This window comes from Phyllopteryx taeniolatus, unplaced genomic scaffold, assembly GCF_024500385.1.
Source record: "Phyllopteryx taeniolatus isolate TA_2022b unplaced genomic scaffold, UOR_Ptae_1.2 contig_28, whole genome shotgun sequence".
NCBI classification, from domain to species: Eukaryota; Metazoa; Chordata; class Actinopteri; order Syngnathiformes; family Syngnathidae; genus Phyllopteryx; species Phyllopteryx taeniolatus.
The window spans coordinates 598,829-622,628 of NW_026903206.1; the positions used below are offsets into that span (position 1 = coordinate 598,829).

At 43.8% G+C, this 23,800-nt stretch overlaps 1 protein-coding gene and 1 non-coding gene across 3 annotated transcripts; both read left to right on the plus strand.

Annotated features, from left to right (window-relative positions):
- The first annotated feature begins 740 nt into the window (after nucleotides 1-740).
- LOC133473525 (gastrula zinc finger protein XlCGF57.1-like) lies at nucleotides 741-12,352 on the plus strand. 2 transcript variants are annotated; one of them, XM_061765196.1, is made up of 3 exons: nucleotides 741-1,168; nucleotides 1,858-2,005; nucleotides 7,436-12,352. In XM_061765196.1, exons 2-3 carry the CDS (start codon nucleotides 1,888-1,890, stop codon nucleotides 9,043-9,045), a joined length of 1,728 nt encoding a protein of 575 aa, XP_061621180.1. In that variant the 5' UTR covers nucleotides 741-1,168; nucleotides 1,858-1,887; the 3' UTR covers nucleotides 9,046-12,352. The 2 variants fall into 2 exon arrangements, with proteins under 2 accessions (XP_061621180.1, XP_061621181.1); XM_061765197.1 differs by having other exon boundaries at nucleotides 1,863-2,005.
- A 2,212-nt stretch (nucleotides 12,353-14,564) lies between these two features.
- trnav-aac (transfer RNA valine (anticodon AAC)) lies at nucleotides 14,565-14,637 on the plus strand. Its single transcript has one exon. It is a non-coding gene; the product is annotated as a tRNA-Val (tRNA).
- The last annotated feature ends 9,163 nt before the right edge of the window (nucleotides 14,638-23,800 follow it).

Here is a 23,800-nt window from a genome sequence, read left to right on the forward strand (position 1 = left end):
TGTGCATGACAATGAAATATACCAATTTCAGGGGACTTTTATTTTGAAATGCCACATCAGATTTGGATGGGACCTCTTTTGTTGGAGACATGGGGAGGTATAATGTCCCCCAGAACTGAACCAGTGTTGCGATATCTCATTAAAAAGATTTAACAGATTTTTTTCTGTCAGGGGTAATTACAGCAAAATATGCAGAGATTTTTATTTTGAAATACAATATCAGATCTTCATCAAACCTCTTTTCGTGGAGTCCTTGGTGGTCTGTCACACAGATCTGGACTTGTCTTGCGATACCAATGGGGTTATGTTGGGGTGGCTTCGGCTCAGTAGATAGAACAGATTCAAATCCCTGCTACGACTGTCCGCGTGTCGAAGTGTCCTTGGGCAAGACGCTGAATCCTAATTTGCTCCCAGTGGGCCTGGCAGCACCTCGCATGGTTTATGAATGTGTGTGTGAAAGTGAAGCTTTGTAAAGCGCTTTGGGAACTGTGATGATGTAGATAAAGCGCTATATAAGTGCAGTCCATTACCATTAATTTTCCCTAAAATATAAAATAAAGTACATTTTTTAATGTATCTCAAGATTCAAATTAACTTTGCTGGTTGCATTCCTTAACCGAAGAGCACTGACGTCCGTATTATTGGGAAGCTTTTATTTTGAAGGTGACTTCGCCGCGAGTTGACGACCTATTACCGTAATGCATAGTATGAACAAAATTAGGGGCGCCTGGCTTAACTGGTACTTTACGAGTGGAGGCTGGCTTGACCGCAGTTTTATATTGAAGGTGGCTTTCGCTGCGAGTTGGCGGTTTATTACCGTAATGCCGAGTATGAACAAAATTAGGGCGGCTGGCTTGACTTCAGTCGGCCCAAATCGGTGGCCTGCCGTAAAGGATCATGGGTAATACAGCTCCTTTCCCTGCTCGCCATGCGGGAGGAGGGACGATCGTGGTTCAACCCATCTTCCTGAATTTGGACCGAATGTTGTGAATCCTCGACGCTTGACGCCCCTGATCACGACTTTCGTGGACTAAAACATCATTCGTGCAATCTTGTCCGGTTGGAGTCGTCTCGTGCACGTTGAAGCTTCTCGGCCTAGCTTAGTTTAGCGTGCTAAAAAGAGACACTTTTGTGATCAACACTTCGCTAAGCAGAGATCAAGCCTGAGGTAAAGTGTTCTTCTTTCCGCCACCTAATAGTAAGTTGTGGGGACCACAATATCTAATACTAACACTAAACTGTGGTTTTAAAAAAAAACAAGAAACAACTAAATTCGATCAGCTTTGTTTGTCAATCCCCGGCCCCGCCTGTGTGGAGTTTGCATGTTCTCCCCATGCCTGCGTGGGTTTTCTCCGGACACTCCGTTTCCCTCCCACATCCCAAAAACATGCATTAATTGGGGAATCTAAATTACCCGAAGGTGTGACTGTGAGTGCGAATGGTTGTTTGTTTGTATGTGCCCTGCGATTGGCTGGCAACCAGTTCAGGGTGTACCCCGCCTCCTGCCCGATGACAGCTGGTATAGGCTCCAGCACGCCCGCGACCCTAGTGAGGAGAAGCGGCTCAGAAATTGGATGGATGAAATCTGAATCCTTTTGAAGAATAATGTCAAAAATGTCTCAACACAATACCCCCCCCCGCCCCCCCCCCACACACACACACAAATTAGCTGCCTTCTTTCTGTCTCATGTTTCTTACAATGCATATTTACACATTCTGCTCTTTTCTTGTTGTTGATTTTGGTGCTTTGCCATTTTACCTGACGTACTGTTTAACCCACAATGTCCAAATCTTAATCTTCATGTAATTGTTTCTCATGTCCGATTATTACTTTCCTTTCTCATCCCTCCAACGTAGAGCAGAAAGTGTTGTGATTGTCGTGTGAAAATGTGTGCAAGAAGGACAGCAGAGAAACTTTGGAGCCCAAAAGAGGAGAAGGAGCCACAAGTTCAACAACTGGACGCTGTGTTCAATCTGCAACCTCAAACTGTGCCACGCAGAGCAGGTTGGTTCACTTGTTGCTTGCATTCTAATTTGAATGATGTTCTTGTGTTTATTCACAGGCCCCGTTTGATGATGCATTTAACATAATATTATTAACATCTTATAATGTGTACTATGTGGGTCTGCGGGAGGGGCGGAGCTACGTGGTGGCCGCTGGCACCCTAGACACGGCAAACCCCCAAATCATAAAACGGTTAACAGTCCTGTTAGCCAACCCTAACAGGAGTAAAGACGCCATCACGCACGTTAAGCAGGTTACACAACGTGGGGACCAGCTGACATCCATGGAATTCTTGGCCTGCAAGTGGTATTAATCGGCTCCATCTTTCCAACTATTCTGAGTAAAGGTGCCAGGTGTCTTGAAAGGCTGCATAGTAGTTTGAATTAGAAGCAACTCTTTATGATGCAATTAATTTTTTTTATAAAAGCACTCAAATAAGTGAAATACACGAGAAGTAAAAGCTTTGCAATTTAAATAATATAAAACTTTTGTCAAAAAAATGATCATCAAAAGTATGCTCACTTCGAAGAAGAGGAAGACGAGTGTCAAATCCCTTGAAGACATATTTGCTTTGCAGGAGTTCAGTTTATTCAGTTTATCTATTCAGTTCAGTTTATAGCTTTTTAGGGGAAGAAAAAAATAAAATTAAAACTAAATTAATTACATTAAAAATTAATTAAAACTTAAAACTACAATTTTAATTATTTTTATTTAAAACAATTTTTTGATGGTGCTGCTATTTATTTGGTTATAGGCAGGGGTGCATGCGCACTGAAAAGATTAAATGTGCACACAATTAATTTGTATTAATGCGCATTTTTCCGCACCACATATCATTTTCATTTTTGGGGCAGAGCCCAGCGGTAGACGCCGCCGGAGTCTCGTAAACGCCTCGTTCAAACAATCCAATATTTTCACTGAAGATAGTGAAGAATCAGTCATGAATTGATTCGTTCCTTCCTCACTTTAGTTGAGCACAACCGCGAGCCTGCGGCGCACACGAAAGTTTCCCAGAAACGGCGCCACATTCGCGAGAACCGTGTCTGAGGTGCACGCAGCAATCGCCGACGAGGCGGCTCCGCGGCGGGCTTCGTGGGGCGTGCAGGCGTCTGTGTTTTGCTGGACAGAAGCTATGACGCTCCATCAAAAGTCTTTACGTGCAACCGGACTGTGGTGCAAAAACGATTCAGGGTCGCAGTCTGAGAAAAGTGCAAAATCAGCTGACTACGGGATCCCACACTGCAAGTCAGGGGCGGTGCTCGCTTGAATGGTGTCCTGTGCGAGACCCTTTGATGCCCCCCATCATCCTGGCGAATGGCGTAGTATAGTCTGGCACAACCACGGTCTCCCTTTTTTGCCATAAATGAGAAATAAATAACAGGACCATTTTCTTATGGGATTGTAAAATAAATATCTGTAATTAATAATGAATTAAGTCTATCTGTTATTACATAGGTGTATATACAGAATGCAAGGTATGAAATAATATACAAAGTGTTTAAATGAATGTCTATTTCTACTGGTATGCATGTACAGACTACCTCCTGTACTACCTGTGAATTGGCCCAGACTAAGACTAATAATAAAATGTTAAGCACATGTAAAAAGATCTCACAGGAGAAGAAAGGGTTATTAGGTCATTAACCAAAAAAGTTTTAGTCCTTTGTTTGTACAGAAAATAAGTAACAAGTATGACTAATGTCTACAAACATAAGCTCATCCATTGAGGTCGGGGAGGGTCATGAAAAAATGAGCACCAAGCAACAATTATTTTTATTTATTTATTTTGAGCAAAGCTATTGCCTGGCCGGAAGCAAGAAGCGGTGCACTTGTTTATATTCCGGCTGCTCTCGTTTCCAAACACTGCAACTGTTTCCCCCTCACCCCACCTCATAGAGCTGCGCTGTAAACATCAGCTCACGCACCTAGCTGCGAACCAATGACGAGACATTTCTCCGAGGTGGCGCTATTCCACTGTGGCACAAACGCGTGGGTTAGCTGAACTGAAAGGAACAAATGTTCATCCAGTGACCCCATTCAGTACTTTCACACAAGCAATTTGTTCGTTTGAACGAGTCATTGTTGAACGACACAACACCGAGACCCCCGGAGAGTGGGAGACAAATTCAAGCATGCCGTAAGTTTAACACAAACGAGTTACATATGTTTTAACTTCTAGTTTTAGCCATTATCTTTTAGCTCATCGTTTGGCATTTTGTTGACGTTATATCAATAAGTAGGTTGTGAATCTAATGAAATGTGTCAACTGGATAGTAGAATTAACAGTCAAGAGGTTCTTGCATCAATTTTGTTGTGACATGAAAACTAGCTATTGTGTGTTTTCATTAACAATTTAGGCTTTCCAAAATTGAAATGAATGAATTACACTAGTTAGTTGTGACTCCCGTGAAAGAAGTTTCTCTGTATACTTAAACCAAGCAAAAGTTTAGGAATACAACATATTAAGTGTAGGAGGGCAAAACCTCTTGATGGAAAAAGATTGTCACACATTTTGCCACTCAGTGTGAAAACAGGAGACCCATGCTAATTTAAATCATGCAAATTGTAAAGATCTGTAAATATGAACAAAGGTAAACAATATTCATAAGTGTGTCACTTTTAAACAGGCTGGTTTCACCTTTTTTATTGCAAAGGTAACACATTTTAAAATGACCTGTGTTCTCTTTCTGAAGATAAAACTTTGGTAACATAAAGGTCGAATAATCCTTTATTGTGATTTAATTTGAGTGACTTCTGAAGCTTTTGAAAGCAGCAAATATTGTACTTTCCTTTTGTGCAATTACAATCCTACCAGTTTTATCCAGGTGCTCCACTTTCCTCCCACATTCCAAAAACATGCATGGTAGGTTAATTGAAGACTCTAAATTGCCCGTAGGTGTGAAGGTGAGCGTGAATGGTTGTTTGTGTCTATGTGCCCTGCAATTGGCTGGCGACCAGTTCAGGGTGCCCGAAGATAGCTGGGATAGCCATTTGCCCGAAGATAGCTGGGATAGCCACCAGCACGCCCCCACAACCCTTGTGAGGATAAAGCGGTACAGAAAATGGATGGATGGATGGATGGATGGATGGAAGGATATATTTATTTTGTTTGAAATTGCCTCACTGAAAATATTTCTAGAAATGAAAGTTTTCTGCCCAAGGTGAATTTCAGAAAGAAAAGTTGATTTTCCAAAAATGGTTGTTCATTTTTCGGTGAAATGGCTTATTTTCTTTCTTGTATATTCATAATTGCGCTTTTAACTAAGCAAAATTTGATCTGAATACCAGATTATTTAATAACAATTTTAGTAGGCTACTCGAATACGAAACTAATTGAAAGCTATAGGCCTAATATTTTCAGAAGGTGTATGTGAACATAAATAGGAATGTGCTTTATACATTTTGGTGATCGGCCGGCATTTTTTGGCATAAAGTGACTTAACGCATGTCATGTGGCAGGAAGTGGCTATAGCTTCTTGCCTCAAGGAAACATTTCAACGGTTGATTATTTTTTTTTTTAACAACAACCCTTCCAACATGTTTCACAATCACTACACCACCACCAATACTAACACCAATATCACAACTACTACTCCCACGACGTCTATCACCACCATCACTACGATTACAATAACTACTACTTCGATTGCTACTATCATGAGTCCGACTGATACCACTGCTACTACGACTACCACCACCACGACGACGACTACTACTACAGTAAATCGATCGAGCAATGTTACTGCAATGAGCAAATTTTTTGCACATCAGGTAAACAATCCTCCCTCATCAGCCAAAATAGGGATACACCCCTAGACTTATCATACAAATGTTTTTGCTGTCGAGGGTGTTGCAACAACCCACTCCAAGTAAAATTATCCTCAATTAATCTATGTGAGAAACCACTTTAATTTCATTGAAGTATCATGTTTTCGTTGACTTCAAAAACTACTCAAGTAACTTGCTTAAAATATCACTCAACATGATATTTCTTCAAACATGTTATTCTGTAAATAAAACTGTGACTACACTGTTGTATGTGAGAATAGCGATTATAGTGCCAAGACATGGTCTTGAATATTCATTCATTCATTCATCTTCCGTTCCGCTTATCCTCACTAGGGTCACGGGCGTGCTAGAGCCTATCCCAGCTATCTTCGGGCAAAAGGCGGGGTACACACTGAACTGGTCGCCAGCCAATCGCAGGGCACATAGAAACAAACAGCCATTCACACTCACCTTCATACTGACGGGCAATTTAGTCTTCAATGTATGCATGTTTTTGGGATGTGGGAGTAAACCGGAGTGCCGGGAGAAAACCCACGCAGGCACGTGGAGAACATGCAAACTCCACACAGGCGGGGCCGGGATTTGAACCCCGGTCCTCAGAACTGTGAGGCAGATGTGCTTTGAATAAACAGCCATCCATTTTCTGAGCCGCTTCTCCTCACTAGGGTCGCGGGCTTGCTGGAGCTTATCCCAGCCATCATCTGGCAGGAGGCGGGCGGGGTACACCCTGAACTGGTTGCCAGCCAATCGCAGTGAATAAATATCAAAACTGAAATAAAAAAAGTTGTCATTATTTTACAAAATATATGACATTCCATAAAAGTACATGTTGAATAAAGGGTTCATAACAAGCTAAAAACAGGTGCCGCAATCATGTACAGTATCCTTCACATACTTTTTAAACGGCGGTTGGGATGAATGCGGTGAGGCTTTGTAAAATTATTTTGAACTGTATATTTTTGAGCGGCACCGTGGATGACTGGTTAGAGCGTCAGCCTCACAGTTCTGAGGACCCGGGTTCAATCCCCGGCCCCGCCTGTGTGGAGTTTGCATGTTTTCCCCGTGCCTGCGTGGGTTTTCTCCAGGCACTCCAGTTTCCTCCCACATCCCAAAAACATGCATTAATTGGTGACCCTAAATTGCCCGTAGGCATGACTGTGAGTGCGAATGGTTGTTTGTTCCTATGTGCCCTGCGATTGGCTGGCAACCAGTTCAGGGTGTACCCCGCCTCCTGCCCGATGACAGCTGGGATAGGCTCCAGCACGCCCGCGACCCTAGTGAGGAGAAGCGGCTCAGAAAATGGATGGATGGATGGATGTATATTTTTGTATTCACTGCTGCTGATGTTTACAGGAGGCCACTGTTACATAAAAAAACCTATACAGAATAATTTGCAAATGCCAACCCGGGAGTATGCAGTATTACCTTTATTGATACTTGTTTTTATGAACTTTATTATTTTACATTACTTTTTCACATTTTATTGTTGTTGACCTGCCCAATTTTATTATTTCCAATATATAAAACTCATCTGTCTTTCACATTACCCTAAATATATATCTAAACTGTAACACACAACATTAAACTCACAACATGAGAAAAGATTTACCAAACCATGCGTGTTTGTCTTGTGTCTTGCAGACATCACTGAAGATCTTCGTACTGAGCGGCAGGAGCCAGAGCCCCCTCACATTAAAGAGGAAGTGGAGACCATTTCGATTAAGAAAGAGAAGGAAGAAGCGCCCCCCTACATCAAACAGGAAGAGGAAGAGGAGGATATCACCAAGTTTCCAGCGACTGGTGTCCCTTTGAAGAGTGAAGATGAAGGTCCAAGTGAGGAGAGCGGAGGCGCGGAGCCTCCGAGCAGCAGCTCAAGTCAACACATGACAACAGAAGGTGATGGAGACCACTATGGAGGATCAGAAGCAGACGGACTCTTACCTCCACTATCAGATAGTGACGACATGACGTCACACTCTTCTGACTATGATGATGATGATGATGATGATGATGACCAGATGGAAGGTGATATGACATGTCACACTGACAACAAACGATGGAAATGTTCTCAGTGTTGGAAAACATTTGGTTATAAGAGCATTTTAAAAGAACACATGAGAACACACACTGGTGAGAAACCTTTTTCGTGCATAGTTTGCGGTCAAAGATTCTCTGAAAAGGGAAACTTGAAAAAACACACAAGAACCCACACTGGTGAGAAACCTTTTTCCTGCACAGTTTGTGGTCAAAGATTCTCTGAAAATGGAAACTTAAAAAAACACACAAGAACCCACACTGGTGAGAAACCTTTTTCCTGCACAGTTTGTGGTAAAACATTTATTCGGAAGACAGATTTAAGAAGACACACAAGAACCCACACTGGTGAGAAACCTTTTTCCTGCTCAGTTTGTGGTCAAGGATTCTCTGAAAAGGGAAAGTTCAAAATACACACAAGAACCCACACTGGTGAAAAACCTTTTTCCTGCTCAGTTTGTGATCAAAGATTCTCTGAAAAGGGAAACTTGAAAAAACACACAAAAACCCACACTGGTGAGAAACCTTTTTCTTGCACAGTTTGTGGTCAAAGATTCTCTGTGAAGGAAAGCTTAAAAATACACACAAGAACCCACACTGGCGAGAAACCTTTTTCCTGCACAGTTTGCGGTCAAACATTTACCCGCAAGACGTATTTAAAAAGACACACAAGAACCCACACTGGTGAGAAACCTTTTTCCTGCTCAGTGTGTGGTAAAAGATTCTATGTGAAGGGAATCTTAAAAATACACACAAGAACCCACACTGGTGAGAAACCTTTTTCCTGCTCAGTTTGTGGTCAAAGATTCTCTGTGAAGGGAAGCTTAAAAATACACACAAGGACCCACACTGGTGAGAAACCATTTTCCTGCTCAGTTTGTAGTCAAAGATTCTCTGTGAAGGGAAGCTTAAATATACACACAAGAACCCACACTGGTGAGAAGCCTTTTTCCTGCTCAATTTGTGGTAAAAGATTCACTCAGAAGGGAGATTTAAAAAAACACACAAGTACCCACACTGGTGAGAAACCTTTTTCCTGCACAGTTTGTGCTAAAACATTTTCTCAGAAGACAGATTTAAAAAGACACACAAGAACCCACACTGGTGAGAAACCTTTTGCCTGCTCAGTTTGTGATCAAAGATTCTCTGTAAAGGGAAGCTTAGAAACACACACAAGAATCCACACTGGTTATAAACCGTTGAGCTTAGCTTTTTAGCTTAGTTTGTATAACTTTAATGATGACATCCTATTAAATTCACCATTTTTCAGTACATTACAACAAGCTGTATTTTTTATTATTATTTCCTGAAAGGTTATCATTTTGAATGTGAGGGGATTTTCCATCCATCTATTTTCTTCCGCTTTTCCAAGGTCGGGTCACAGGGGCAGTAGCTTTAGCAGGGAAGCCCAGACTTCCCTCTCCACAGCCACTTCCTCCAGCTCTTCCAAGGGGATCCCGAGGCGTTCCCAGGCCAGCCCAGAGATATAGTCTCTCCAGCCTCTCCTGGGGCGTCCCCGGTGTCTCCCGGTGGGACATGCCCGGAAGACCTCCCCAGGGAGGCGTCCTGGAGGCATCCTAAACAGATGCCCGAGCCACCTCATCTGGCTCCTCTCAATGCGGAGGAGCAGCGGCTCTACTCTGAGCCCCTCCTGGATGACCGAGCTTCTCAACCTCTGTAAGAGAGAGCCTGGACACCCTGCGGAGGAAACTCATTTCGGCCGCTTGTATCTGGGATCTTGTTCTTTCGGTCACGACTCACAGCTCGTGACCATAGGTGAGGGTAGGAATGTAGATTGACCGGTAAATCGAGAGCTTCGCCTTTCGACTTAGCTCCCTTTTCACCACAATGGACCAATACAAAGTCCGCATTACTGCAGACGCTGTACCGATCCGCCTGTCGATCTCCCGTTCCATTCTTCCCTCACTCGTGAACAAGACCCCAAGATATTTTAACTTCTCTTCCTGGGGAAGGATCTCATCCCCAACCTGGAGAGTGCACTCCACCCTTTTCCGACTGAGGACCATGGTCTCAGATTTGGAGGTGCTGATTCTCATCCCAGCTGCTTCACATTCTGCTGCGAACCGCTCCAGTGAGAGTTGGTGATCACAGCCTGATGAAGCCAACAGAACCACATCATCTGCAAAAAGCAGAGATGCAATACTGAGGCCACCAAACCGGACCCCTCTACACCTCGGCTGCGACTTGAAATTCTGTACATAAACGTTATGAACAGAATCGGTGACAAAGGGCATCCTTGGCGGAGTCCAACCTTCACCGGAAACGATTCCGACTTACTGCCGGATATGCGAACCAAACTCTAACAGCGCTCGTACAGGGACCGAACAGCCCGTATCAGGGGGTTCGGTACCCCATACTCTCGAAGCACCCCCTACAGGACTCCCCGAGGGACATGGTCGAACGCCTTCTCCAAGTTCACATGTAGACTGGTTGGGTGAACTACATGCACCCTCGAGGACCCTGCCGAGGGTGAAGAGCTGGTCCACTGTTACAGGGCCAAGGCGAAAACCACAATGCTCCTCCTGAATCTGAGATTCGACTCTCCTGAGACCCTCCTCTCCAGCACCCCTGAATAGACCTTACCAGGGAGGCTCAGGAGTGTGATTCCCCCTGTAGTTGGAACACGCCCTCCGGTCCCCCTTCTTAAAAAGAAGGACCACCGTCTGCCAATCCAAAGGCACTGTCCCCGATGTCCATGTGATGTCGCAGAGGCATGTCAACCAGGACAGCCCGACAACGTCCAGAGCCTTTTGGAACTCCGGGCGAATCTCATCCACCCCTGGGGCCTTGCCACCGAGGAGCTTTTTAACCACTTCGGTGACCTCAACCCCAGAGATAGGAGAGCCCGCCTCAGAGACCCCAGACTCTGCTTCCTCATGGGAAGGCATGTGGGTGGAATTGAGGAGGTCTTCGAAGTATTCTCCCCACCGACTCACAACTTCCCGAGTCGAGGTCAGCAGCGCCCCATCCCCACTATACACAGTGTAGATGGTGCTCTGCTTCCCCCTCCTGAGACGCCGAATGGTGGACCAGAATTTCCTCTACGCCATCCGGACGTCGTTCTCCATGGCCTCACCGAACTCCTCCCATGCCTGGGTTTTTGCCTCAGCAACCAGCAAAGCTGCATTCCGCTTGGCCAGCCAGTACCCATCAGCTGCCGGAGGAGTCCCACAGGCCAAAAAGGCCCGATAGGACTCCTTCTTCAGCTTGACGGCATCCCTCACTGTTGATGTCCACCAACGGGTTCGGGGATTGCCACCACGACAGGCACCGACTACCTTACGGCCACAGCTCCGGCAATAGAGGCGCGGAACATGGTCCACTCGGACTCAATGTCCCCCGCGTTCCCCGAGATGTGGGTGAAGGTCTGCTGGTGGTGGGAGTTGAAACTCTTTCTGACAGGGGATTCTGCCAGACGTTCCCAGCAGATCCTCACAATACGTTTGGGCCTGCCACGTCGGACCGGCATCTTCCCCACCATCTGAGCCAACTCATCACCAGGTGGTAATCAGTCGACAGCTCCGCCCCGCTCTTCACCCGAGTGTCCAAGACATGCGGCCGCAAGTCCGATGACACGACCACAAAGTCGATCATCAAACTGCGACCTAGGGTGTCCTGGTGCCAAGTGCACGTGTGGACACCCTTATGCTTGAACATGGTGTTTGTTATGGACACCACTCGGGTTCTGATCGGGGGGGCGTTCCTCCCAATCACTCCCCTCCAGGTCTCACTGTCATTGCCCACGTGAGCATTGAAGTCCCCCAGCAGAACGAGGGAGTCCCGAGCGGGAGCGCTCTCCTGCACCCCCTCCAAGGACTCCAAAAAGGGTGGGTACTCTGAACTGCTGTTTAGTGCATAGGCACAAACAATAGTCAGGACACGTCTCCCCACCCGAAGGTGGATGGAGGCTACCCTCTCGTCCACCGGGGTGAACCCCAATGTAAAGGCGCCGCGCCGGGGGGCAATAAGTATACTCACACCTGCTCGGCGCCTCTCACCGTGGGCAACTCCAGAGTGGAAGAGAGTCCATCCCCTCTCAAGAGGACTGGTACCACAGCCCAAGCTGTGTGTGGAAGCGAGTCCGACTAGATCTAGTCGGAACTTCTCGACCTCGCACACCAGCTCCTACCCTGGCAGAGAGGTGACGTTCCACGTCCCTAGAGCCAGCTTCTGTTGCCGGGGATCGAATTGCCAAGGTCCCTACCTTTGGTCAATGCCCAGCTCACAATGCACCTGACCCCTATGGCCCCTCCCACAGGTGGTGGGCCCATGGGAAGCAGTATAATATAGCTGCTATTAAATCTAAATATAATGATCTGCTCTGGGTCCTTTTCCTTGTCCTTTAAGTATCAAAGTACGTGTTTTATTTATTTGTATTTTGTTCAACTGTACCTATTCTTCCTGTGTGCTGTTGTCTTGCCCCTTTTTAATGTATGAGACCTGTCAAAGACAAATTTCTGTCATGCTCTGGTGTCAGACGAATAAAGTTTTGATTCAAATCTATTCTATTCTACTGAATAATTTCCATATTCGGCGCAAAAAACAATGACAAAAGCAGTCCAGACGCGCCATCCGTAAATAGGGATGACCATGCTAAACAAAAAACTGTGCAGTATACAAGATATGAATGACAAGAGCAGAGCATTTTAAAAGTGTACAGTGTTTAAAGGAAACATTCTGATACTGCGCTTAAACTTTTACAAAAGAATCCAATGCAAACTAACTGTCATGATCTTTGCAGGAAAAAATAGCAGAACTGAATTTTGAAAACCAACAAGTTTAAGAAGAACTTGGTAGACTTTACACAAAAAATGTACATCTTGCATCCCAGCTGAAAAGAGTTGACAGTTTAGACCGAAAGCTACAACTTTATACTGGTTTACCATCGAGAGCTCGTTACATGTGGTTATTCTTCATTCTGTTGTTGTGTGTTGCTAACATGTAATGACACCAAATCGCATCTTTCTGTGCATTCACATGAAGTTGAAACTAAAGCTATACGCCACAAAGACCTAACATACTGCTTCAAAACATAAAATTTAGCAGAGAAACTGGCTTTCTTAATGCAGTGGCCAGAAAAGGATTGCTTATGAAGCAATATGGCAACTGTATTCAAACAATCCTACCCAAAGTGCACCAGCATAATTGACTGTTTTAAAGTCGTTACAGTATTCAAAATCCTGGTGCATTAACAGGACGTGCACAGATGTGGTTCGACTATAAGCGTCACAATACACACACCAACCGGAGTCGTTTTGCTTGTATCATAAGCTTTTGGTAGTAAGGTCATGACACAACGGAGTGGTTATCTTGACAAAATTCCAGTGGCGGGCTGTGAGTTTGGGACCTCGTTCTTCAATGATCTAATCCACCTCCCAATAACACCATCACGTCGCAAAAATAATTACCAAAAACACTACACATGTATAACTATGTGTGGCATTAAAAGAAGAGACAGGCATTCCCCATATTTGAGGATAAATGCCATTGTTACTAAAGCAAGAAACACAGTTACCGTTATGCGGAAGGATGTTCGGTAGCTGAGCTCGCTGCACACATGTTCATGAGTCACAACCGAAGCCGGGTGTTCGAGAGCTTGCCGAGACAGATAGGTAGGTGAAGGTTTTTGTTTGTTTGTTTTTTAAAAATCTACCCGCCTTTCCTCGTTTACAATACGTGACAACAACAACGCATCGTCCTTCGGTGAACGTGTTGAGTGAACATGAACCTCAGGGATGGATCATTAACGGAATGAGGAAGCACTTGAATGATTCTCTGTAAATGAACTGCACGATTCGGTGAACGAATCTTTTTAAAGAACTGCTTTGAATGACGGCACGGTGGACGACTGGTTAGAGCGTCAGCCTCACAGTTCTGAGGACCCGGGTTCAATCCCCGACCCCGCCTGTGTGGAGTTTGCATGTTCTCCCCGTGCCTGCGTGGGTTTTCTCCGGGCACTCCAGTTTCCTCCCACATCCCAAAAACATGCATTAATTGGCGACCCTAAATTGCCCGTAGGCATGACTGTGAGTGTGAATGGTTGTTTGTTTCTATGTGCCCTGCGATTGGCTGGCAACCAGTCCAGGGTGTACCCCGCCTCCTGCCCGATGACAGCTGGGATAGGCTCCAGCACGCCCGCGACCCTAGTGAGGAGAAGCGGCTCAGAAAATGGATGGATGGATGGATGCTTTGAATGATTCAGTACACTCAAAAGAACTGCCGTGCCCATCACTATTGCATAATGAGGATGTGTGGTTGTTCTTCTGTTGTTTACACCTCCAACAGGTAAGGCCCCTCCCCTCTTCTCTGGTAGGCTGCGTGCGCGATGACCACCCACGATCAAACGGCCACGAGTGACGCACAGCGACAAGTCGCTGTAGCATCCTGTGTGAATGCGGCATAAGTAGCAGTTTTGTAGTGTAGTGGCTATCATGTTCCCTTCATATGAAAAAGGTCCATGGGTAGAAACAAAGCTTTTTTTTCTTTTTCTTTTTTAATCATACATGAAAAACTAAGGGGAGAGATTTGTCTCAAAATTATTTACACAAATATATCTGCGATTTACATGTTTGTCAGATCCACAAATATATCTGCGATTTACTTTTTTTTTTTTTATGTGGATTTAGTATGACTTATCATTTGAAAATATTCAATTGTACGCTGGCCCGGTCTGTCATTCACTCCATGTCCACTCTTGGGCACTACAATCCCAACAGTTTTCATAGTGTAGTGGTTATCACGTTCGCTTAACACGTGAAAGGTCCCTGGTTTGAGACCGGGTGGAAACACGTTATTTTTTTTTGTCTCTCTCTCGTGAGAGCAGTTGTACGTGGTTTGCTGGTCACGTAAATTTCAAGTGGAGTGGAAGTTACTGTAGTTTAGTGGTGATCATGTGCACCTCACATGTGAAAGGTCCCTGGTTTAAAACTGGGTGTGAACAAGGCCTTTTCTTTAAATTATTATTATAAATCTGTCATGTAAAACAGCTTCACCAGCTGACAAAAGCCTTCTCACCGTGGGGGAATCGAATCCCAGTCTCCTGCGCGGACACCGTGAATCGTTCTGTCAGTGAAGGGGAATCAGGATTGAGAGGCTGGAGACTGGAGGGCAGCCGGACGGCCAGCGTTCCAGCGGTGATGGAGCCGTCACGTGCTGAAACAAGGACCTGACAGCCCTCGCTTTCACACAGCCTTCCCGCAATGCATTGGGATTTTAGTGATGAAAACTGAGTTTTCCAAAAATTCCACAAAGTTTTTGGAGTGAGAAAAATGCAAGCACATTTGGCGTGAATTTTTGGAATGTGTCGAAATTAGAATGGTGTGAATCGTGTGAAAATTGTGAATGTAGAAGAACGTCAAAAAGGTAAGCAGAATTCATTCGGCTTTGGTTGGTAATAATTTTTCTTGACTTTGTTTCTTTTTTGCCATTGAAGACACAACAATGGGCAATGCAGCCCTATGGGGGGCACAAGTCAGTGCAAACTGTAGGCCGGTCCCAAGCCCGGATAAATGCAGAGGGTTGCGTCAGGAAGGGCATCCGGCTTAAAACCTTGCCAAACAAATATGAGCGTTCATCCAAAGAATTCCATACCGGATCGGTCGTGGCCCGAGTTAACAACGTCCGCCACCGGCGCCGTCAACCTGCAGGGCGCTGTTGGAAATTCAGCTACTGTGGGTCGAAGTCGAAGTCAAAGAAGAAGAAGAAGAAGAGGTGGAAAGCGGGTTCTTCGGCAGAAAGAGAAGAGGAAAACACAGAGCCTAGAACTGAATGTGGGGACTTTGAATGTTGGGACTATGACAGGAAAATCTCGGGAGTTGGTTGACATGATGATTAGGAGAAAGGTTGATATATTGTGTGTCCAGGAGACCAGGTGGAAAGGCAGTATCGCTAGAAGTTTAGGGGCAGGGTTTAAATTATTTTACCATGGTGTAGATGGGAAGAGAAATGGAGTCGGGGTTATTTTAAAAGAAGAGTTGGCTAAGAATGTCTTGGAGGTGAAAAGAGTATCAGATCGAGTGATGAGGCTGAAATTTGAAATTGAGGGTGTTAGGTGTAATGTGATTAGTGGCTATGCCCCACAGGTAGGATGTGACCTAGAGGTGAAAGAGAAATTCTGGAAGGAGGGACAGATGGTGGTAGACTTTGCAACAAGGATGCAAATGGCTGTAGTGAACACTTTTTTCCAGAAGAGACACGAACATAGGGTGACCTACAAGAGCGGAGGTAGAAGCACACAGGTGGATTACATCTTGTGCAGACGATGTAATCTGAAGGAGGTTACCAACTGTAAGGTAGTGGTAGGGGAGAGTGTGGCTAGACAGCATAGGATGGTGGTGTGTAAGATGACTCTGGTGGTGGGGAGGAAAATTAGGAAGACAAAGGCAGAGAAGAGAACCATGTGGTGGAAGCTGAGACAGGACGAGTGTTGTGCAGCTTTTCGGGAAGAGGTGATACAGGCTCTCGGTGGACGGGAAGAGCTTCCAGAAGACTGGACCACTGCAGCCAAGGTGATCAAAGAAGCAGGCAGGAGAGTACTTGGTGTATCTTCTGGCAGGAAAGGAGAGAAGGAGACTTGGTGGTGGAACCTCACAGTACAGGAAATCATACAAGGAAAACGGTTAGCTAAGAAGAAGTGGGACACTGAGAGGACCGAGGAGAGGCGAAAGGAATACATTGAGATGCGACACAGGGCAAAGGTAGAGGTGGGAAAGGCAAAACAAGAGGCATATGATGACATGTATGGCAGGTTGGACACTAAAGAAGGAGAAAAGGATCTATACAGGCTGGCCAGACAGAGGGATAGAGATGGGAAGGATGTGCAGCAGGTTAGGGTGATTAAGGATAGAGATGGAAATATGTTGACTGGTGCCAGCAGTGTGCTAGGTAGATGGAAAGAATACTTCGAGGAGTTGATGAATGAGGAAAATGATAGAGAAGGGAGAGTAGAAGAGGCAAGTGTGGTGGACCAGGAAGTGGCAATGATTAGTAAGGGGGAAGTTAGAAAGGCATTAAAGAGAATGAAAAATGGAAAGGCAGTTGGTCCTGATGACATTCCTGTGGAGGTATGGAAGCATCTAGGAGAGGTGGCTGTGGAGTTTTTGACCAGCTTGTTCAATAGAATTCTAGTGCTTGAGAAGATGCCTGAGGAATGGAGGAAAAGTGTACTGGTGCCCATTTTTAAGAACAAAGGTGATGTGCAGAGCTGTGGCAACTATAGAGGAATAAAGTTGATGAGCCACACAATGAAGTTATGGGAAAGAGTAGTGGAGGCTAGACTCAGGACAGAAGTGAGTATTTGCGAGCAACAGTATGGTTTCATGCCTAGAAAGAGTACCACAGATGCATTATTTGCCTTGAGGATGTTGATGGAAAAGTACAGAGAAGGTCAGAAGGAGCTACATTGTGTCTTTGTAGATCTAGAGAAAGCCTATGACAGAGTACCCAGAGAGGAACTGTGGTACTGCATGCGGAAGTCTGGAGTGGCAGAGAAGTATGTTAGAATAATACAGGACATGTACGAGGGCAGCAGAACAGCGGTGAGGTGTGCTGTCGGTGTGACAGAAGAATTTAAGGTGGACGTGGGACTGCATCAGGGATCAGCCCTGAGCCCCTTCCTTTTTGCAGTGGTGATGGATAGGCTGACAGATGAGGTTAGACTGGAATCCCCGTGGACCATGATGTTTGCAGATGACATTGTGATCTGCAGTGAAAGCAGGGAGCAGCTGGAGGAACAGTTAGAAAGATGGAGGCATGCACTGGAAAGAAGAGGAATAAAAATTAGCCGAAGTAAAACAGAATATATGTGCATGAATGAGATGGGTGGTGGGGGAAGAATGAGGCTACAGGGAGAAGAGATGGCAAGGGTAGAGGACTTTAAATACTTGGGGTCGACCGTCCAGAGCAATGGTGAGTGTGGTCAGGAAGTGAAGAAACGGGTCCAAGCAGGTTGGAACGGGTGGAGGAAGGTGTCAGGTGTGTTATGTGACAGAAGAGTCTCTGCTAGGATGAAGGGCAAAGTTTATAAAACAGTGGTGAGGCCAGCCATGATGTATGGATTAGAGACAGTGGCACTGAAGAGAAAACAGGAAGCAGAGCTGGAGGTGGCGGAAATGAAGATGTTGAGGTTCGCTCTCGGAGTGACCAGGTTGGATAAAATTAGAAATGAGCTCATCAGAGGGACAGCCAAGGTTCGATGTTTTGGAGACAAAGTTAGAGAGAGCAGACTTCAATGGTTTGGACACGTCCAGAGGAGAGAGAGTGAGTATATTGGTAGAAGGATGATTAGGATGGAGCTGCCAGGCAAGAGAGCTAGAGGAAGACCAAAGAGAAGGTTGATGGATGTCGTGAGGGAAGACATGATGGCAGTTGGTGTTCGAGAGGAGGATGCAGAAGATAGGCTCTCATGGAAAAGGATGACGCGCTGTGGCGACCCCTAACGGGACAAGCCGAAAGGAAAAGAAGAAGAAGAAGAAGACACAACAATGGGCATTTATGTCCATTAAGAAGATGCCTCAAATGATGGCTGCATGCTGGAGTTGTCCTTGAAGTCATCAAGGTTTTGCAAAACCTACATACTGTCGTGTAGCACTAGCCGTTGCTATGCTTTTTGGACTCATTTATGTGCTCAATCTCAGATATCCCAGTGACCTCCGTGACACCTTTGAGGTCGTGCAATAGATTATTATGGACATGGATGGGCGTAAACTCTTCAACAGAGCACTTGGACTGAAGAACAGTCTGCTCCTGTTCTCGGAGTTGTAAATGTGCTGCCAACAGAAAAACATGTTAAATGTTTCTTGAATTTTTTACATGAAGTTGCCGTTTGTGAGTTAAGTCGAAATTGCCACTGCGACTTGTATTTTTTAGATCGTTTAATTTTGTAATAATTGTATGGTTTGTGTAATTGTATAATTTATAAAAAAAAAAATTTCATATTTGATGTATAATTTTCTACTGACCTCTTTCATATTTATTTTATTACTGTCAATTTAACCTGTGAAGTAGCAGACAATTGTACTTATTTGCGCCGTTTCTCAGTTTCAAACTGGAATTTTAAAGATGTTGTTTCAAGGTTAAATATTAAAATGTTTTGTTTCTCAGTTTAGTCCATATCAGTTATAATATGTGTGGCTTCAATACATTTTTGGAAAGCAAATTTAAAAATATATTTACAGAGCTAAACGGGGTACTATACTGAATAAAAAGCTGTTTTAATTTACTTAATTTGAACATCGGTTGCACTTGATTAAAATGTGGTAAATGATGTAATTTTCCCCTCTTTTTGAAAATGACGTAAGTTTACCACATTTTAATTATGTGCAACCGATGTACATGTTCAAATTAAATACATTCAGTTCTTTTTTGGGAGTGCAGGGACATACTGAAATTGCTTTAATGCTATGTAATACCGTCAATAAAAATGAACATTGAGAAATCAATTTAGAGACACATTTAAGGTCATGGAGCCTGGACATGATGAAACTACCACATTTTCATCATGTGCAACTGATGTACATGTTCAAAATAAGTAAATTCAACGGACTTTTTTTTTCAGTCTTCGCTTAAATTGTGGTTAAATGTCATGTTCATCGGAGAAGAGTGAGGCAAAGTAGATGACCTGTGTAAATACAAATTTGTGAACTTGAAACTTGAATTAGAATTTTCCTCCTGTTTTCTTTTTGATGTGCAATCACTTTAAGCCTAACATAAAGGCTATTTGTTGCAATGAAGCCGAGATAGAATAAAGACTTTTAATTACAATAGTCTAGAATAAAGGCTGAGGAGTTCCACTGGGGAAGAAAAAAAAAACCTTTGGAAAACTTTTATACATGTTTGCCACAAAATCCTACAACCATAGAATGGCAAATAAGGTTGATATGACTCATTCTCAAACAGAATATTTGTATTTATATTGTCTTGTCATAGTGTTTTGATGAGAGTTTTTGAATGGGAAAAATGCAAGCACATTTGGCGTTAATTTTGGGAATGTGTCGAAATTAGAACGGTGTGAATTGAATGAAAATTGTGAATGTAGAAGAAAGTCAAAAAAGTAAGCAGAATTCATTCGACAATGGGCATTTATGTCCTCAAAGAACATGCCTCAAGTGATGACTGCATGCTGGAGTTGTCCTTGAAGTCATCAAGGTTTTGCAAAACCTACATACTGTAATGTAGCACTAGCCGTTGCTATGCTTTTTGGACTCATTTATGTGCTCAATCTCAGATATCCCAGTGACCTACGTGACACCTTTGAGGTCGTGCAAAAGATTATTATGGACATGGATGGGCGTAAACTCTTCAACAGAGCACTTGGACTGAAGAACAGTCTGCTCCTGTTCTCGGAGTCGTAAATGTGCTGCCAACAGAAAAATGTTAAATGTTTCTTGAATTTTTTACATGAAGTTGCCGTTTGTGAGTTAAGTAGAAATTGGTACTGCGACTTGTATTTTGTAGATCGTTTAATTTTGTAATCATTTCTTTTTGTGGCGGCACGGTGTACGACTGGTTAGAGCGTCTGCCTCACAATTCTGAGGACCGGGGTTCAATCCCCGGCCCCGCCTGTGTGGAGTTTACATGTTCTCCCTGTGCCTGCGTGGGTTTTCTCCGGGCACTCCGGTTTCCTCCCAAATCACCAAAACATGCATGGTAGGTTAATTGAAAACTCTAAATTGCCCGTAGGTGTGAATGTGAGTGCAAATGGTTGTTTGTTTGTATGTGCCCTGCGATTGGCTGGCAACCAGTTCAGGGTGTACCCCGCCTCCTGCCCGATGATAGCTGGGATAGGCTCCAGCACGCCTGCGACCCTAGTGAGGAGAAGCGGCTCAGAAAATGGATGGATGGATGGATTTGATTTGTATGACTTTCTACTGACCTCTTTCATATTTATTTTATTACTGTCAATGTAACCTGTGAAGTAGCAGACAATTGTACTTATTTGCACCGTTTCTCAGTTTCAAACTGGAATTTAAAAGATGTTTCAAGGTTAAATATTAAAATAAATACATAAGTTTTATTTCTCAGTTTCGTCCAAATCAGTTGAGTTATAATGTGTGGCTTCAACACATTTTGGGAAAGCAAATTTAAAAATATATTTACAGAGCTAAACGGGGTACAATACTGAATAGAAAGTTGTTTTAATTTACTGAATTTGAACATCGGTTGCACTTGATTAAAATGTGGTAAATGATGTAATTTCCCCCTCTTTTTGAAAATGACGTAAGTTTACCACATTTTAATCATGTGCAACCGATGTACATGTTCAAATTTAATACATTCAAAGTTCTTTTTTGGGAGTGCAGGGACATAATGAAATTACTTTAATGCTATGTAATACCTTCAATAGAAATTAACATTGAGAAATCAATTTAGAGACACATTTGAGGTCATGGAGCCTGGACATGCCTAAATTACTTTCCCTTTACATAATGAATAGGTGTAACATACGCTGACAAATAAAACATAAAATTAATGATTCCTTTGTGTTGGTTTTACAAACATTAGTTAAGTGAGGAGAAGAGGAGAAAATACAAATGTTTACCACATTTTAATCATGTGCAACCGATGTACATGTTAAACAAGTAATTTCAAAGGCTGATTTTCTAAAATTTCTAAATTTCTAAAATAAAGTCTGATGAGCTTAACTGGGCACGGTGGCCGACTGGTTAGCGCGTCGGCCTCACAGTTCTGAGGAGCGGGGTTCAATCCCCGACCCCGCCTGTGTGGAGTTTGCATGTTCTCCCCGTGCCCGTGCCTGTGTGGGTTTTCTCCAGGCACTCCGGTTTCCTCCCACATCCCAAAAACATGCATGAATTGGAGATTCTAAATTCCCTGTAGGTGTGAATGTGAGTGTGACTGGTTGTTTGTTTGTGTGTGCCCTGCGATTGGCTGGCAACCAGTTCAGGGTGTACCCCGCCTCCTGCCCGATGATAGCTGGGATCGGCTCCAGCAGGCCCGCGACCCTTGTGAGGATAAGCGGTCCAGAAAATGGATGGACTTCCTCTGGGGTAAAAAAAAAAAAAAACCTTTAGAAAACTTTTATACATATTTGCTACAAAATCATACAATAGAATGGCAAATATGGTTGATATGACTCATTCTCAAAATTAATATTTTCTTGTCATAGTGTTTTGATGAGATGATCTTTCATTTTGGGCATGTCCCATTAGGGGTTGCCACAGCATGTCATCCTTTTCCATGTAATCCTCCTCTCTTTTTTTCTCCTTTTTTTTGTCCTTTTCGGCTGTTAGGTCAAGCAGAATGGAGGAAATGAAACATTAAATATGGGTGTTGCTTGAGGCTGTAGCGCTACACTCTGTGAGGGAAGGACAGGACAAGATAGGACAGGACAAGGACAGGAGAAGAAGCTTGTAGGACCAGGGTCGTGAACCCGGCTGTACAACTGCAGTGTGGTGGCATGAATTATGTAAATTATAAAAGTCTACAGGACGAGAGTATAAGTGAGGGGATACACAAGCAATTTGCATATTCACAAGTTATTTGTCTTAAATAAGTGAGTGGCCCCACACCCAGTGAACGAGTCCCAAGGGTGTGTGTGTGTGAGCGCGCGCATGTGTGTGTGGGTGTGTGTGTGTGCGCATGCGCGCCTCTTCTTTTCCTTTGGGCTTGTCCCTTTAGGGGTCGCCACAGCGCGTCATCCTTTTCCATGTAAGCCTATCTCCTGCATCCTCCTCTCGAACACCAACTGCACTCATGTCTTCCCTCACGACATCCATCAACCTTCTCTTTGGTCTTCCTCGAGCTCTCTTGCCTGGCAGCTCCATCCTCATCATCCTTCTCCCAATATACTCACTATTTATCCTCTGGAAGTGTCCAAACCATCAAAGTCTGCTCTCTCTAACTTTGTCTCCAAAACATCAAACCTTGGCTGTCCTCTGATGAGCTCATCATTTATAAAATAAAAAAATTTGATAAAGTGGAGAGTGACATGAGTGTCGCATTTCATCACCACACAAGATGTGATCGTAAAAGCAGTTGAAATGGTAATCTGTCTTCAATGTTGATTAATATTAATAATAACGCATGTGACTACAGATCAGAAGATTCTAGGGTCAACTCCTGGCTAGCTCGTGCACAGTTTTGGACTGCACTTGTATAGCGCTTTTTCTACAACATCACAGTACCCAAAGCGCTTTACAAAATTCACCCACATTAACTCACCAATGGGCGGCTGCTGCCGTGTAAGGTGCTGCCAGGCCCACTGGAAGCAAATTAGGGTTCAGTCTTACCCAAGGACACTTCGACATGCGGACAGCAGGATCTGAACCAGCGACCCTTCGGATGGATGACCCGCTCTTCCTACTGAGCTAGAACCACCCACATGAGAGATGGGGGTCTGGAAACTAACCCCAGCAGTGGAGTGGGGATTACATTCTTTACTGTACTTGAGAAGACTTTTAGGTGTGTGTAAAGATTTTTATCTTACTGTCGACAATTTACTTTCACTCTTTAAATTAAAAACAAACAAACCGTAATTTCTCTTCCTTACTTTGTCAAAAATAACTACTTTTTTCAACCTCTATGGATGATCGATTGTTTAAATAAAATGGAAAAAGGGAGCGGTAAAGTCATTGACGGTTGAGGTCTCGATTAATTGAGATATTTCGGGTCTTAAAGGAACATCTAAAAAAAATAAAAAATAAAATCTTGATATAGTTATTTTTTTGGTCATTCATTTCAGAAAGTGAAACTCATGTAAAATAAAGGTATTACAAGCCCTTATTTTTTGCAAGCTGGTGATAATGGCTTACTAATAATGAAAACCCAAAAATCATAGTCTCAGAAAATTTTAATATCTATCCAACACAAAATTGTGTCTTGTGAAAATAGTGAGTGGCTAGTAACTCTGCGAAGCCACGAGCCGCAGTGGCTGGTGAGCAAAAAGTTCATGTGAAGCCCTGGACCTGATGAAAGAGAATATTCACATTGGCATGA